This window comes from Corvus moneduloides, chromosome 5 (genome assembly GCF_009650955.1).
Source record: "Corvus moneduloides isolate bCorMon1 chromosome 5, bCorMon1.pri, whole genome shotgun sequence".
NCBI classification, from domain to species: Eukaryota; Metazoa; Chordata; class Aves; order Passeriformes; family Corvidae; genus Corvus; species Corvus moneduloides.
In genome coordinates, this window is record NC_045480.1 from 70118788 (window position 1) to 70133702 (window position 14915).

Sequence of the window (14915 nt, forward strand, 5' to 3'; positions counted from 1 at the left end):
TATATATCCATTACTGAGCCATCCCTCACAATAACTTTAAAGCTCTGCCAGCCCCCTTCAAACATTTTTATCAAAACAGTAGGGGTCAAAGAGATGTTAAATTTCTACAGTTTTCATGAACGGGGGAGAACTTACTAATGTCCATGTGGTAAGGAATAGTGTCTCCCAATCCTTGGTAGACATCAGATAATTTACACAGGGTTTATTATGAATGTCCCAAACAAAGGAAAAGGTTGAAGGAGGTTTGCAGCTTAGCAGACCTCAGTTAATACATTTCTAAGCCATTTTAATTGTCCTGTGGATTTTTTAGAAACCATTTCCAACTGTCTCATTTCTCTTTCCTTTTCTCTGTCCAGATTACCTGGCAACACTTCCAAGAATGTAGTTCTTACTACTTCAGTATCACCTCTTTCACAGTGATTTTAAATAATCAGAAGGTACAGCAACATACATTCATTTAAGGGAAGTGTAACAGAAATGAATGCTGTGGCTTTACACTAATCACCCACGACATTTCTGCATACAAAAATCCAAAAAAAAAGTTCAAGTGTTTCCTGGGATAGCCTTTGTGTAAAAGTGGGTACTTTGGAAGTTAATTAGAGACAATCTGGTTATTATACTGAGTTTTAAAAAAGCCAGTTAGAGTTAATGAGAATGCAAGTGATTGTCATTGAGATTTGTTTGATATGGCCCCTATTACAATTCTGTTTTTCATAGCAAAACAGCAAAATGGACATTAAAAGTGAGTGAACAGTGAAAGAATCCCAACTAGCTGGAATTCAGTTTTCTTCCAGCAAACTCAGCCCTTGTGCAAGAGTTGTGAAGGCGCTGGGGATTAATTAAACAGCGTAAGAAAGATATACTGAACACATGGACACAACAGAGCTACAGAACTTGCTAGTATTCACCAAAAAATCACTGACACAGGGAAAGGAAACCTCCTTTGTGGAACATATTGCCTCATAGCACGTGGTGAAAAGACCCTTGTTACAGTGCGCTCTCCGGGCACACCTAACAGCCAGGGAACAGCCCAGCTCCCCTTTGAAGGCAAATATACACACACAGGAGGTTCACTGAACTGGAGGGGGCAGAAATTATCTAACAGCCACCAACCAAATCCTGTAACTAGATTTTCATACCTCTGCACAGCAGAAAGCAGTGAAGAGATCCTTGAACCAAGTCTAACGCATTCCCACGCATCAAAGGGTCATGCAGTGCTGTTAGCTCTGGACCCCAGCTGCAACTAACAAAGCCCAAGTCTGTTTTGGGACATGTATGTACCTGCTTTTGTTTGTAAACCAGCTACTGGCATGCAAGGAAAAGAGAGTGCATTTTGTGGGCAGCTAGAGTGGGGCTGTTGCAATCATATGTATAAGAGCACCTGAATAATTTAGTGTAAAATACACACATTCATTAAAGTATCCAGTTTGGATAAGTTATTAAAAAGAGAAGGCTCATGTTACAAACATCCTCTATTCTAGTTGCTTCTGGTGAGTTACTGAGAGACATCTGGCTCCAAAGGTATTGTGCCAAAGCCTGTTCCCATTTTTTTGAATGTATCCTGGTTTCATTGTTTAACTAAGTGAGCTTGCCTTACTGAACATTTCCATAGGGGAAGCACCATTCCTGAAGACATTCTGATGTGGGTTTTGTTGATAAACTAGGGCTGAAGGCTTTCACTGCTTCATAAGCACATGCAATATTGTGTTGGCTGTGTTAACTCACCCAAGTGTATAGAAGAGAGACTTAGACAGATGATGGTCAAGCCCCAAACCCCACTAACACCCAGTTTCACACATCATTATAAAACCAGTTAGGATTCTTGCTACTACTGAGACACCAGAAAGGTGAGGAGTTCTGTTCAGGGTTTTGCTGTCTTAGAAGCAACCAAAGATGTCTTTACCAAGATGCCAAACTTTGATGCCAACCTTGTCATCACCAGGTGCTGAAAGCAGCAGAACCATTGTGCTGTCACTGACAGAGAAAGGGTCACTGAGCCTCTGTCTCTAAAGAAAAAAATTAAAGCAGATGCATCTGGCAGGCTTTACTCTTCTACAGATCCCTGAGGCTTCCCATTCCGCCAAATTTCATGAGAAAATGAAGGGACTTGGAGGCTTTCTGTGGTGTGTAGGAGATGGCTGGGGCTGTGAATGCTTTAATACTACCAAGACAAAGGAGATTGCTCAGTCCCAGAGCCTTCATGCCCAAAGCAAAAGCCTGTAAGATGCCTTTGGTGCACAATGCCCAAAGAAAAAAACTGCAATGCTTGTAGAAAAGTGAAGACCTGAAATTAAAACTACACAATTGATTTCCTAGGATTTTGAGACTTCTTCCTCACAGAAAAAAAACCTGTTCAGTAAAGTTCCTTATCCAGAGCTTTCCTGTCACATTTTTATTAATGGTCTGGATGATGGGGCAGGGTGTACCCTCGGCAAGTTTGATAATAGAAAACAGGGAGGAGCAGCTGATGCACCAGAGAGCCATGCTGCCATCCAGAGGGAGCTGAAGCACCTGGAGAAATGGGCTGACAGGAACCTCATCAACTTCTACAACGCAATGTGCAAAGTCCTGCACTTGTAGAAGAATAAAACAGCCTTCATGCACCAGCACATGCTGGAGGCCAACTAGCCAGAAAGCAGCTTTCCAGAAAAGGATCTAAACACCAGGCTGAACATAAGGCAACACTCAGTCTCCTATGAAGAAAGGCCGAGAGAACTGGGACAGTTTAACCTAGAGAAGATCTCCATCCTTGAAGACATCCAAAAGCCATCTGGCCCCAGTCCTGGGAAATCTGCTCTAGATGATCCTGCTTGAGCAGGAGGGGTTGGACAAGAAAACCTCCAGAGGTGCCTTCAAACCTCAACCATTCTTTGTTCCTGTATCTCCTTCAAAGTGCTGGAAATGACGAGCGTTATGAATCAGCGCATGTTGAATACATGTGTAACCCTTTCCCTTCTATTACCTGGAAAAGGCATCACGGAAAAAGGAAACCAACTGAGCAAGCACGTGTGTGTGTGTGTGTGTGTGTATTTATTTATAACTATAAACCCTTGGTTGAGGTAGAATAATGGAAAAGCATGTAGCACAGTAAATACAAATGAGTATCTAAAACTTGACTTACTTGTGACTGTTTCACTTCCACACAGCATGTAAATGTACATGTTTCCTACTTCCTTACATTATCCAGAACTTTGCTTTTCATTTTCCTCAGATATGGACAGATTCTAATAATTTATAAAATCTGCCAGCAAGCCGATGCCAATTTTAGTTTATACATGATTTAGACTTGCTTTTAGTTTAATTGACATTTTGCTTATTTAAAACACAAAAACTGGCCAGTGAGGAAAAAGCACTCACTTTTAACAGGATCATGGAAATATTAGCAACAGCAGTCCAGAAATCACTAAAAATGATTTTTAGATTCTCAGAGAATGAACGGCCAGTGTGTCAAATAGAATGGAGGTTTGATGGAGAAGGAATGTGTTTTTCTGGGAACAATTATTTTACTTCACAAAAATGAGTCCTGTTATAAAGGGAGGTCCTATTCCAACATAAGCATGGTTTTTAGTGTTCCAGTTAATAATACAGTTAGCCAAATATAAGAAAATTCATTCTTAGGCATATAAGTGAGTAACTGCACCTTTACCAAATTAAAAAAAAAAAAAAAAAAAAAAAAAAAAAAGACTGACCCACCTTAGTGGTGTTAAAGGTACGGATAATTTCATGCTACAAATCTCAAGGGGAAATAAGGGAGATATGCAGTTCTAATGTCACACTCCCAGACCATGTCCTTCTCCTCCACTCAAAGACTGAGAAAAGAAAGCGGGAAAAGGGTCATAACTGGGTTGAGCAGGGACGGAGACTGCCTATTCTAGAAACACCAAGAGTGATTTAACACAGCAGAAATACTCTGCATAAAGAAAAACTAAGGTAGCACTACATAGGTCAGTATTTTGTTTCACATTAGCTTTTACCCAAATCTGGACATAGTAACTTGTGGTCACTATTACCTAATACTGAACAGTGACTGAAAAATGGTTCAGGAGCCCTCTGCAAATTAGAACTAAGTCAAGTTTTCCAAAATGCTTTTAAAGTCACATCAAGAATTGAGTTGTGAAGGTGAAAAGTGTGCCACTGCCTTCTCAGAAGGTCTGCACACCAACACAAGTTACTCCCTTTCCGCAACAGCTCAAACACCAACTGCTCTATATGTAGCAAAGAAGGTACAGCTGATTTTTTTTTTGAGCCTTTAACATACTAAATGTTGGCTAAATCATCCTTATTCACAATTAATCATCTTAAGAGATAGGGCCTTTTTTTGGGTAACTTAATTCTTTGCCCAAATCTTCAGAGAGTCTCAAAATCCCGCACAGCCAGTAGTTTCCCATTTGTGATTTCTCCATGTTAATCTCAAGTCACTAATTTTCCAGCTCTAGTTGTGCTCAGCAGCTGTAAAATTCAGTTTGTACTCACTGCACATCCCTGAACAACTCTCTCAAGCAGGGCTGGCTGATGAACATTGCCCAAACACCACAATCTTTTACAAACCTATGTCATTTCTGGTACCATGACTACTGCAACCCCACCCTGGAGTACATGAAACTGAAGAATTGAATTCGTTACTGCATGTTTTAAGGTGTTATACAAAACTTTTGTTTACAACACTTACCTTTAGCTCATGTCCTTTAGCTTTACAGCATCCTGTTTAATGTTGGAGAATATCCACATAACATATCCACTACTGCTCCTTTGCTACAGGGTTTTTTTCAGTCTAGGTTCAGTTTTGCTACTTTCAGCATTTTTTAAAATATTTTTTCATATTTTTTATGAAACTGCAGCTGAAACTGGAGATGGAAACGATCACGTGCATGTCCTCTGCCATCTGCAGGGAATTTAGGTGGATTCTTTTTCCCTCTTTATGAATAACAGCACGATTTGTTTGGTAAATATAATGCAAAATCGCCAAGGGTAACGTGTAAAAACCTGCAGTTCAGCACAGATTTTTACAACTTCTAAATTCGTGTGCAAGCTGGTTGGCCAAAATGTGCCCAAGGACAAAGCAAGGTTAAGGCTGCCATGGAGAGGAAATCTAAACATCATCAGAGTAATGCAAACCTCCTGTGTGGCAGTAACTGGAGACAGCCAAGCACAGCGAGATGGAACTTTTGGCAGGGAGAGTTCGGCAATGCGGCCACGCTGGTGAGGGAACAAGCTGTTCTGGGCACGTGGAAGAGAACACAAGAGGATGCAGGGCATTTTACCCAACAAACTAGCACAGGCAACAAGAAGACAAGGTATGTCATCCTGCAGCATTTCAGGAGATTATTTAGGTAATAATAACAGGAGAAAAATACCCCTAATTTCTTATAACCATCCAGGGCAACACATCTTTGTTACCATTTCCCACTAATATTGTTTTGTGGGTTTTTAACATTGTTGACAATGAAAATGTTATATAAACAAATGTGACTATCAATAAAAAGAAATATTAGAGAAAAGGTTCTCTGTCACAAGTTTAATTCAGAGCAAGAGACTCCACTGTTTAAATTTTATTGGTATTGAAAAGCTTATGCAAAGTGAAAATACATGGAAGAGAAAGTAAACAAAACACAAAGTAATTTGACAGCTGGACTGTGGTTCTGCACTCTCTTTGCCAGGTTTGACCATTAAAGCTCAATCTCTTCCTCTTCCCTGCTATCTCCAAATGGATTTTCAATTCCCTTCTGTTCTGTGGCACAGTTTCAACAGATGGGATAAGGAACGTTGCCTAGCCAAACTAGCTTAAAGATTAGTGACAACAACACTTCCCTGGCCATGAGAGATGAGGGTTTGGATTTCCTCTGGATGCAAATATTACTGAACCTCAATGTTAGATGACTGTTCTCATATCATAGTATTAAATGGGTGTAGGCTCTGTCATCACTGTCACATCTCTACCAAAAAAAAAAAAGTGGAGCCTCTCTGTTCTTGAAAGTAAAAGGATGTCAGTGCACAAGGCATCTCCAAGGTAGAAGCTGCGGAAAGTCAATGTACCTGAGCTTGCAGGACTATTAAATCCTTCTGTGGAAATGTACATCCAAACTGATTAGCCCAAGTTCATACAAAGTCCCAGGTAAGCAAGGATGGAAAAGAGGCAGAGTGCTGACTCCCAGCTGCCACAAGGGAATTTTCCTCAGTAGCCAGAGTGACCTGACCCTTCAGGTAAGAATCTACCCTTGGTCTGCCTTCCACTGACTGTCAGATTACAACCAAGGAGTAGCTTACCTTGAGCAGTAATGCCATGTTTTCACTCAAATCAGATTTCGAGGAAGGAAGACTTTAAGGAACAATTAGCATCAAAGTGCTCCTCACATTACCAAGCCATCTGGTTTCTATTTTTACACTCCTAGCAATGTCACATTGGTGGTTTGGATGAGACCATCCACTGTGTGCAAGGCACAGGTAACTGCTTTGAAATTGAACTTTCAAATATTGTTACACCCTTTCCTAGTTTCTCTCCAAAAAATTTTGCCAGTGCTGACAAACAGCAAGCAGTGAATAGAACGTCCTGGCTCATGAATGACTCAGAAAATTATTAAATTATTAGAAAATCAAATCGTACCAGCAAACCTGATGCCTTGAGAAGCCACCTAAAACCAGAAACTAGACAAGAATAAGGGAATAAGGTAGGTATTTATTTGAAAGGCCTTCAAAGGTACACCCTGGGGAGCCAGAGGCTGCTGCTAAGAGGGACCCCAAGGTGTACGACAGGTCACAAATTCTTCACATTTTTGTAAGTTTGGTTCATTTGCATATCAGCATAAATTCTCCAATTAAAGCTTCAGTTAATGATGTCGTTTCCCCAAGTTTGCACCCCCTTTAGAGGCTTTGGTTTACATTTTGGGCCTAGGACGGTCTGAGTGTCCTTGTAGAGCAGGCCTGGAGAGGCTTTGTTATGGCTGCCTGGCATGAGAGAGCAGAAATTAACAGGCTACAAGAAACTTCAGAGTTACACACTAAGCAGTACAGGATTCGAAAAATATGAAAGTTAAAACCTAAGGCATCAAATCCTTTCTTCACTTGTTTTCACATGTGATGCAGAATTGTATAAGCTTTGGTTTCCACCTGATACTTCCCACACGTAGCTCAGTGCTGCTCTTGTGCAAAGGCAGCTTCTTTAATGGGTGTTAAGCCATCAGTGCTAGTAAACAGATACTGCTCCGATTTTCAGACAAAAACATTTTTAACAGTTCATGTTACTTCTGGACTGCTCATGTTTGTTCTGCTGTGAACCAGCAGAGCAAACAAGTTCTGATTAAGGCACCACAGAAAGTTTAGGAGTCAGGCATTTGTCTCCACACTATGGGATAAGACTTCCCAAGGAAGCAGCGTGCACTAAGAGATGCAGCTATGGGGTGGAGAGGAAGAGCTCAGGGTACAGTCCCAGCCCATGTGGGCTGGGTGCCTCATAAAATATTTTAGCTCATCTCACTGTTACAACTCATTGGTGACAATTTGTTCTCTTTTTTTTTTTCCAAGAAAGACATGCATGAAGTTGTCAAAACATATGAAAAAGGATGTTTTTCTTGAAATAAATTACATTCTTTAATGAATTCCTCCTTCCACACAGGAATAAATATCTTTAGAAAGTCATCCTTTACCATTTTCTTAAACTGTCCAATACTTCGGAGAAAGAATTTGAATATTTTGCATGCCTGTTCTCAGTAATGATTATCATTCTGCCAACAGGACACCTAACTTGCCTGGAGATCTCACTATACAAAAAAATGCATAAAGGCTCCTAATTTTCAAGTGGAAATAAAGGAATTATTCATAATTTTGCCTCAAATATTTCTAATGCTAATAACATGCTTTTCACAATATATTTCCCTCTTCAGTCATCACAATTCTCAGGCATTATATAAGCTGCCTGTATTCCTTGCCATACAATCAATTGAACAAGCCCATCATGGTTCTAAATCAGAAGTGACATGATTAGAAAGCAATCACAAAGCAACAATTCCCATCTAAAGTTGCAATCACACAAGAGAATCCTATCAAAATTCCCTAGGGTACTACCAAGGCATATTTACTGTGCTACCAATCTTCAGGACCCTTTTGCCCCTCAGTTTCTGATAACCCACCAAAAGTCTCTGCTGATAAACCTATAAACGATAAACCAATGCTCCAGGGTACTTAAGAAGGCCCATTCTGAACTTAAAGCTAAACTGCCAGTAATACTGGCTTAGTAAATTTAAGCTACCTGAGAACTCCCTAGTTTTCCATTGATTTATTAATACAAAAACTTCAGATGTGACAGGAGCTAAAATGAACTGGATTACCATTCACCTTTCAAACGATCAACCTTCAGGCTGGGGATTAAGTAATGAAGGGGATTAAGTTGTAAAGAGCTGGATTCAGTGGATTTCACATACCTGTTACCGGTGTAACATGACATCATCCAGCACTAAGGAGCTCTCAAGGCACAAAAAGCTCATTTAAATCCTGAATCCCAATTCTGAAACAGGATTACTATCCTCACTTGAAACGTTTAAAGATAATCATTCATCTGTTAAATTGTCTTTAGTGCAACAGCAACCCAAGGTAAACACGAAAACTGGGCATTAAATATTCCCTTCATTCAGGAACAATGATTTTAAAACTAGCTAAAGACTAAAGTATGCAACAGTAAAACCAACTCGCTGTACTGCAAGCCGAAATTGAAAAGGTGCAGATAACGCATGTGCCTGCTGCCATCTCCTGGTAGTTAAGAGGTAAAACCATCTGAATTTTTTTTTTTTCCTTCTGTATCCTTCAGAAAAATGTCAGGTCTTCCAGGGAATAGGAACAAAAGAAAAAAACCAAAAAACCAAGAAAAATATACCATTTTATGTTCTACAAAAGGAGCTTTCAAAACTCTCAAAATCTAAAAAAAGGTATTTCACTGTACAAGGCAGCCACTACCAGAATGTAGCTACTTTCAGGCTAAACGGAGTTCTAACATTGGCTTAAATAAAGAAACACCAAATCTCATTCATTTTATAGAAGAAATAAGTACTCACCCGAGTTATTTTAATTTCAAAACACATTCAGAAAATTAACTGTAAAAATTTCCACATGGTGTTCAAAACCAAATTAAGGAAGTCCCTTTGGGAAGCCTACTCATCATATTAGATGTTAGAGTGCAAATTATTGGCCCATAGTGACTCGTTTTAATATCCATTTCTTTTCATGAATACTTAAAGCTCAAGACAGTCTTTCACAGTTGCACTACTCTCATTGCCTTTGGTGAAGGACACAGCATTGCTATTTGTAATAATATTCCATGTTTTATGTTTTAAAAAGTAGGATTAGCCAACTTGAAAAGAAATGTTATGGTTATTTTGACAGCTGACTGGAGGTACCCTTACTTAGCCTGCAAACTTTAATGTTACAAAGACTGTTGAAATTTTCATTTCATAGACTATTTTGTTATGCTGGAGAGACCTGTCCATATCCTCCCAAAGGTTAAAAAAAGAAATAAATAATGGGAATGAACTCTACAAGTGGGTTATGTCTTCTAGTGTGCTGAATGACTATGGGAATGAGACCTGGCTTGCCTTAAAAAAGGAATGAAGGCATACCAGTGATTTGGATTGCCCATGGTTTACTGACAATTGCCATGGGGAAACAATCATTAAATGTTGCAAAAAAGCCAAGCTAAATAGGGAACATTTCCTTTCACAGAATGAGAATCAAAAAAATTGTGTTGTAACATCAAGCTGTAATTGAGAAACGGAACAATGACTGAAGAGTTGTAAGAGACCTAAATTAAATCCAGCTAGGATTTCACATTCCTTCTGAAAATGAAGGTTTTATCATGAGATAATTAAAGCAAGGCTAGCCAACTCCTGGTGTGCCAGAATGTATAACTTAGCCTGTCATCTTGGTTCGTGAGAGTCCCTCGGAGTTGGTCAGGAAGCAGCCTGTCACAAATCAGCCACTAACCCACAGCAGTCTCCCTGGCAGGAGCCCCAGAACCTTCCTCCTGCCTCCTCTGGACATTCTCTAACCACAAACTACAGGCACTGGCTATGGAGTGTGGTCAGGAACATGACAGAAGGACATCTGTGCCTGTCCCCATCACCCCTGGCCAGGCCATGGTCAGGTGGCAACTGCAGCTTAGTTACAGCACAGACAAAATGCAAAGGTGTTGGGGTTTTTTATGGGGGAGAGGGAAGCACATCAGGGCAAAAACCAGTGCTAACCACAATACAGAACTGGGGATGGAGATGTGACCCAAAACTCTGAAATATGGTGCCAGGTGCAGGAAGAGTTAGAGCCACCAACATCTCTCAGTGCCTGCCAGGTGAATCTTGTGAGAAGTAATGAAGAAGCAATTAAGTCTGTAGTTGATAAACATATGCACCCGGTCATACCAAGAGCAGGTGTGTGTGCAAACCATCTGGACTGAAACACAGGGACATTAACTTGGTTAAACCAAGAATGACTTGAATTCTTTTCTTCTATCTGGTTTTAACACTAAGACAGCTAGAGAAGAAATATGTCAAATATTAATTGAAAGCTCTACTATTCTTGCCTGGTCTCATGCTTTCAAGATCTTTTATTTATCACAAAAATGAGCAGCTCTCCAAAAGCAAAATGGACAAGAAGCCAAGTATAGAAAAAACCCCAGAGGGTTGAGATGATTTTGGGATAGATAAATAAGAGCACCATAATACATAAGGTTTTAAGCAAAACAGCTCATATTCACAGCAATCCAACTTCCAAAAGCTGGGCTTTGGATGAAAAATGCTTCCATTGTCACAGCCTTGGAAATACACCACTCTTACTCAGAAAATATTTTATTGAGAAGACTTATGTATAACACAATCACTAGTGAACAAGACCCAGAATAAATTTCCCTTGGTTAAATTAAACTATTCAGGCCATTTCAGAACTTCAGCACATGACTTCAGGACTATACCATTTGTTTTAATCACAGCAGCCTGAACCCTGAGGCAAACCATACTTCCTCTTGGATCAGAAACTGGAACCAAGAGAAAGCCTTAGCTTTTGAGAAAAAGTGTTTTATTACAACAAAATAAGCATTCACACCATCAATTCACTCTCTTAACAGCTGGCCCACTGCACTGTGTAATGATCACATGGTTTTTATCCTCAGTATAAATATTTCTGTTTTGAAGGCAACTTCATTTTAAGACTGTTCAATTTGTTTCTTTCAAGGGCAATATGGGTATCTAACACAGGTATGCCTTAGATGATAATATCAGATAATGCTTTGGAAAAATCACATTCAGGGAATATTTCATTTGCAGCTCTTCTGTGCCCAGCAAATCCATTAATTTGCATCTTCTTGCCTATTAATTGATTTTATCAGCTAATTAGCTGGCCACCTTGTTACTATCCCAGCAGACAGTAACTTCCCCTCTTCGTATTATTAACATACTTCAACATTTACCCGTTTTGCTCAGTCTCTCTTACCTGTTAACCTCTGCCAGAGCTTCCTCCAGGTGACAGCCACTGCTGGTTGCAACATCTTCCTTGGTCTCCCTGTAGTAACAGGTCTGAAGTTGTGTGACCAAGCAGCAAATTCCCTTCACCAAGGCAGACCAAAACCCCAAATGGCTCTTAACCCTTTTTTTTTTTCCCTGGTGTTACTATGGAATGAAGGAAACATTGTTTCATTCTGCTTTCCCAGGTTCTCCCCACCTGCCTCTTCACAGTGCTTGCAAAATATTTTTATTTGAAATAGCTATTTCAATGATTTACATCGTGAATGCCACCAAAAAACCCCAATAAACTAAGTCTTGTTCAATTCGTACCTGGAAAGTAATATTTTTAAGTTGATAAGGTCGAACGCATCTAGGCAAACGCTGAAACCGAGCATCCCAGAGCATTCCCATGGCGGAGCTCCTCACTCGCTCCACCCCCGCTCCGCGCTCCTCTCAGCCCCGCCCACAGACGCAGCGGCACCGGGAGCCGGCGGGGAGTTTAACAAGAGGAAAAAACCTTCCCTTCCCACCAGGCAGCCGCGGGACCGCACAGGCTGCAGCCCTGCGCTTTCCATGGTTAAGGGGCACAGGGAACCGCGATTCCCAGAGGGAAGGCCGCTGGGGTGGCCGGAGGCGGCGCGCGGCCCCCTCAGCGCGGTCGCGCGCGGGAAGGGGCGGGGCCGGGCGGGGCGGGGCCGGATTCGAACCGGGCGGCGGGGAAGCGGCGGCCATGGCAGCGCAGCAGCAGCTCGGCCGCGAGCACCAGGGCATCACCCTGCGCGGCAGCGCAGAGCTCGTCGCCGAATTCTTCTGTGAGGGGGCTGCGGGGGGCCTCAGGGACCGCGCTGGGAGAGAGGGAGGGAGGGAAGGTGAGGGGGTGGGAGGCCGCGTCTTGTGGGGCGTCATGGCCGCCGGCTGGGCCGTGGCGGGCTGTGGTAAACGTCTCTCCCTTTCCTTCTCCGTCGTGCAGCCTATGGAATCAACAGCATCCTGTACCAGCGGGGCATCTACCCCCCCGAGACCTTCACCCGCGTGCAGAAGTACGGACTCACCCTGCTGGTCACCACGGACCCCGAGCTGGCCAACTACCTCAACAACGTGACGGAGCAGATGAAAGGTGCGGGCCGGCGGCGGGGCCTTCCCTGCGGTGTCCCTGCCGCTGTTCCTCGCGCTCTAAGTGACTGCCGTGGCTTCTTGCAGAGTGGCTGTACAAGTGCATCGTGCAGCGCCTGGTGGTGGTCATCTCCAGCATCGAGAGCAGCGAGGTCCTGGAGCGGTGGCAGTTTGACATCGAGTGTGACAAAACTGCAAAGGATGACAAGTGAGTACCACGGTCCCTCCACTCCTGCTCTTGCCTGTCCCGAGTACCAGTGCAGGCACAGGATTAATGCCAGAGACTCGTTTCTTCAAACCTTTCTTAGTGCCCTGCCCTCTGTCTGCAAACCAGTCACATGACTGAACACACAAACAACAATAAAGGGAGACCAGTTATCACTTAACTTTTCTAAGGACTTAAAAGTGTCACTACTACTCTAAAAATACTGTAGCAAACAGTCTAACAGAGCTTAACAAAGAGAACTATATTTAGAGGAAACTATCAGCCCAGTAGAACGTTTTTCTCTTACCAGAATTTTCTTATTTTTCCAGTGGGCCACGAGAGAAATCTCAGAAGGCAATTCAGGATGAAATTCGCTCTGTCATCAGACAAATAACTGCCACAGTAACCTTCCTGCCACTCTTGGAATCTGCCTGTGAGTATTCTGAACTGCATGAAAGAAATCAAATGCTTTTGAAAAACCTCAGTAACTTTCCAACTTTAGAAGAGATCTTCTGATTTTCTGAGGCTTTTTAATTATTACACATCGTGTACCATCACATTTGTGAGACAGCACTTTGTTAGACTGAGATCAGGACAGAACTTGGGGTGTCTTAGCAAACTTGAGCGAATTAGTATGTATGCCCTAAGGAATGCAAGCTTTCGTGAATAATTTGTTCATATGAAGTGTTATACAGAGCTCAGCTCCACAGCATTTTAACATGTTTAAAAAAAAATTTATGACACTCACTTGAGAAAACTAAAATGGCCTCACATTAATATAATTTAACTATTTTTTTTCCACATAACTATTATAACTTCTGAAAACCTTGGTCCTTGTCTCAAGTTCTAGAAGATGCACTTCAAACCCTCCATCTCCTTATGGTGCATTTGTTCTCCCTTGCTCCCAGGTGCCTTTGACTTGCTGATATACACAGATAAAGATCTGGCAGTGCCAGAAAAGTGGGAAGAGTCAGGACCACAGTTCATAGCCAATTCAGAAGAGGTTCGGCTGCGTTCCTTCACTACCACAATCCACAAAGTCAACACCACGGTGGCTTACAAAAAGGATTCTGTTCCCTAAGATGCAGGGGGAAGTTTTGTGTGTGTAAATATCCTGTCACCTTGTATAGTTTCTGTTCATCATGCAGCTAAGCCATGAACCCACCATTACTGTCCTCTTGATGAAGTATGACACAGAGAAAAAGACAACATGCCTGTCTGTGATAACGTGACACTAGATTAAGCTGGCATCATTTTTAAAGAGGCTTAAAAGTATTCATGGTGATAGTTCAATTCTTACTTTACTGTATGAGCTAAATTAAACCACTGCCTCTGCTAGAAAACCTGCCTAAATCTAGGATTAGCTGCTAGAATTGTGTTCAGATCCTGTAATTTTATATTTTAGAATTATTTTAAGCTGCATTCTGTTAGCAGGCTTAAGTTCTCTGTAGCAACTAAAACAAATCTCATTTCTGGTGTGCCAATTTTCATGTTAAAAGCCTGGGCTGTTTTACTACCAGAAATAGCCCTAAAATGAATCAACCAAGCAATTCTTGTACCTTACTACAATGGAAGCAGCTGTTCATCATGGAAACTTTAAATACATGAACCTTTGTACTGTCATGACCACTGGGCTCTAGTTGTGGGGACAGAGTTGTTTTAAGTCTGTGTATGTCTGTAGTGTCTGTCCAGCATTTTCTATGTTTGTACTCGTTTTACAGAATAAAGCTTCGAGTTTTATAGTGCTCTAATTCAGAGTCTGCAGTACTTTGTGTTTCAGAGGATTTTAGGAATGCTACATCCTAGTTTGTAACTGTCACACAAGTAACACACCCAAAAGGCATCCCCCTTGTGTTGTTACTTACCCTCTAAGTCTCCAAACAAATGGTGTGGAGTCCATATGAAATCCATTAATGGATTAACAGTTTCCCCCACGTAAGTTCAAGTAACAATATAAATAGTCACAGTGCCCTAATGATTAAGCACAGTGCCTTCCGTATTTGTTAAACAGCACTGGACTCTTCATGTGTTCTTACCCATTTTTGTAGTGGAAGAAATTAGGGATTTAAAACTGGAACTCTGGAACTTTCAGACTCTTCCATGGTTTTGTTCACTTCCTTCAC

The 14915-nt window shown here is 41.5% G+C and overlaps 1 protein-coding gene and 1 long non-coding RNA gene across 2 annotated transcripts in view; one reads left to right on the forward strand and one right to left on the reverse strand.

Moving 5' to 3' along the window:
* The window catches only part of LOC116444802, a 66427-nt gene extending 54288 nt beyond the window's left edge, over positions 1-12139 (reverse strand). Inside the window, exon 1 of the long non-coding RNA XR_004240527.1 lies at positions 11464-12139. This is a non-coding gene — a long non-coding RNA (uncharacterized LOC116444802). The remainder of the gene's footprint in view (positions 1-11463) is intronic.
* Positions 12140-12154: 15 nt separating this feature from the next.
* On the forward strand, positions 12155-14543 carry MAD2L1 (mitotic arrest deficient 2 like 1). The gene is made up of 5 exons (XM_032110489.1): positions 12155-12286; positions 12445-12591; positions 12675-12795; positions 13122-13225; positions 13701-14543. The coding sequence occupies exons 1-5, from the start codon at positions 12205-12207 to the stop codon at positions 13871-13873; spliced, it is 627 nt and encodes a 208-aa protein (XP_031966380.1). The 5' UTR covers positions 12155-12204; the 3' UTR covers positions 13874-14543.
* Positions 14544-14915: the final 372 nt, after the last annotated feature.